This window comes from Aplysia californica, unplaced genomic scaffold, assembly GCF_000002075.1.
Source record: "Aplysia californica isolate F4 #8 unplaced genomic scaffold, AplCal3.0 scaffold00490, whole genome shotgun sequence".
Lineage (NCBI taxonomy): Eukaryota > Metazoa > Mollusca > Gastropoda > Aplysiida > Aplysiidae > Aplysia > Aplysia californica.
This window is the reverse complement of record NW_004797760.1, coordinates 390,304-392,945: the sequence shown is the minus strand read 5'-3', so window position 1 is coordinate 392,945 and position 2,642 is coordinate 390,304. Positions and strand designations below refer to the sequence as shown.

General features: G+C 41.2%; 1 protein-coding gene across 2 annotated transcripts in view; it reads right to left on the bottom strand.

The window, feature by feature from the left end:
- LOC101848228 (carbohydrate sulfotransferase 10) overlaps positions 1 to 2,642 on the bottom strand; it is an 8,759-nt gene that overhangs the window by 2,746 nt on the left and 3,371 nt on the right. For both annotated transcript variants that reach the window (XM_035971746.1, XM_035971747.1), the window contains exons 2-3: positions 2,408 to 2,512; positions 1,321 to 1,364 (exon numbers count right to left, since the gene is read on the bottom strand). In XM_035971746.1, coding sequence (XP_035827639.1) covers positions 1,321 to 1,364; positions 2,408 to 2,495 — 132 coding nt within the window. In that variant the 5' untranslated portion in view covers positions 2,496 to 2,512. The remainder of the gene's footprint in view (positions 1 to 1,320; positions 1,365 to 2,407; positions 2,513 to 2,642) is intronic.

The following is a 2,642-nucleotide window of genomic DNA, read 5'->3' as shown; positions in this document are numbered from 1 at the left end:
CAAGGGATCTTTAACGTGCGCAACTTGCACACGGGCCCTCCGAGATTTTTTGCCCTTGTCCGAGAAGGCTAGGTGTAAATCTTTCCTACCAGAAGATCAGGGGTGTGGCTGAAAGACAGCAGTAAGAAGAAGCGAAGGAGTAGCAATAGAAAAGCTGCAGAAAGATTCAGGAGCCCAGAGGAAGGGGTAAAGGGGGTGAGGGGGATGGGGGCAGAAAGTGGAGACGAAAGCAGACGACAGAACATTGCTAGAGAGCAGGAACGGAGGTGAAAGGAGACAAATTTAGAGAAGGAAAATTTTTCGGTCGCTACCCGGATTCGAACCAGTGACCTTTTGAATGAGAGGCCAACACCTTAACCTCTAAGCCACGAGAGCCCCCTGAAGGTAACGGATAGCGAGGGGGAAGAGGATTAAAAAGAGGAAGTAGGCGATGAGGAAAACGCAGATAAGGATAGTGGCGAGGATAAGGATGAAGACGAGGTTGAACATGAAGGTGAAGATCAAGACGTACATGAGGATGCTAGTTCAGCTTTAGTCAAAAGAAGCACATTGGCACATACCGGTCATTTAGTGCAGGGGAAAGGCAAGCTAGACTTAGAAGTACGGCGAAAGAAAAGAAGGAGCATCTTCCTGTCACGTGGTGAGAAGATGGCTGCCATAGGCGTAGACTGGTCGCAGGCGCCAGTGTACTTCTTGGTTAGTTTAGTTTTAGTAGGAGTCTTACAGCACTTGCAACACAAAGGGGCCAAATACGTGCTGCAGATTAGAGATGTTACAAGAGAGTAACAAACGCAAAAAGGAGGAGGAGAGATCAGGACATAGGAGTTATAAAGGGAAAAAAGAGCAATTAAACCACACTAGAGCACCCGCCAACCACCTGCGCCAGCTTACTTTGCGCACGATTATCTTCTGCTGAGACCACTTTGGACAGTTTGCCGAATATACATCATGCGCATCCTCTCTATGGGAAATTCGGACTTCCAGTTGATAGTGAGTAAGAAAGATTTCTCTTAGCATCCCTCCTTACAATAGCAAGGGAGGGCTCACTCTGTTTTAAAGGCTCTTTAACTCGGGAGGTGTTTTTTGGTGGGATAATAAAGTAATGAAGGGGTTTGTGTCGTAGGTACGAAGCGTTGACAGCAGCCATTGGTTTAAGGATGTACAGCCTAGCTTCTAATTCAAGGTAGGGGTATAGCATGAAACATGTACAATAGAGAGAAGAATGAAAAAAAAACCCACCGCCAGCGACAACAACTAATTCACAGCTCACAACAAGGAAAACGCCACAAATGTAACCGTACAAACTGAACTACGTAATACCCTTTTCGTGTCTGAAGGAATATCCATTATGTACCTCTGGGCGCCTGTGTGGAAAGAACAAAAGAGAACCATCGTTATTTTGAGAAATAGCACATGTATTCACATTTCTATCAGCTGAATTAAAAGGCCTTCTGAGATTTAGTTTTCCCATCTTGATAAAGATGTCGAAATACTGGCATGTTTCCAATGGTATAATTTTGGGAAGAGTAAACGAGAAAAAAAAGAGCATTAGTCACCGTTTTCAATTTTTGCTTTTGTTATTTTGATCTATTGCTTGGGTAGCTCCATTTTGGGCGACATGCCATTTTCATCAGAAACGGTTGTAGTGACGTCATAGGAAGACGTGAAAGAAAGGCAGTAATTATCATCATGCGATTCGTACGTTTTTTCCCTTTGAGGTCTTCAGGGGCTTAAATAATATTTCAATGAGCATTATTATAGGTACAGATGTAGTTATTTTACTTACTGGACATAAAACATGGCAGTGTTAAATGTGTCAGGACGTGTTTGAATCAGACGCTCATCAATTTTTGGGCACATGGGGTTATTGATATCATCTTAAAGCCTGTTCATTTGCCTTGCTTTGGGTGAAAAAAGTATTGCCCGGCTTTAGAGGTAAAATTAGTGAGAAATGGCCACAAAAGCTTGGTAAATTCCATATCTTGAGAGTCCTTGGAAACTGAAAATGTACATTTTTTGGTGCTTTTAATCTATGTTTTTTCAGTACAATTCTCACAGAAATGTGCTTTTAAATGGATATATAAAAAGTGTTGAGCAAAACAAAAAAATTACCAGAAAAAGCTATTGCTCAAAGGCCAGAAAAAAATGCCAATTTCTTTGATTTCATTATTTTGACGAGCGCCTGATTCCAGCACGATGCATCATAAATGTGTGCTTGAACGAAGAATAACATGTAACACCAGGCTTGGAAACCTAAGTTCATTATAGAAATTTTGAAAGGGTCCTTCTGTCTTTCTTTTCTGTATATTGCCAGTCTGTAAACCAAATTGGTGTTACTAAACACGACGTATGACGCAGATTGCGATCATTCCAATATTCTTTTCGTTACTTATTGCCCTTTTCTTACCTGAATGGACATAGAATAAAGTTCCCAGAAGTATTATAAAGGCGACAGGAAGAGAAATCCGGTACACAATTCTGTTCATAGACCTCATGGTTTCAATGTTTGTAGCTGAAAAAAAGGCCGAAAATGCAAAGTTAATATTACAAACTATATATGGCCCTAACACTCATTATGTTCGTTTTTTCTCTTTTATTTAGGCTTTTTCACGCCCCCATCCACTCAATTTAGATCATTCGTG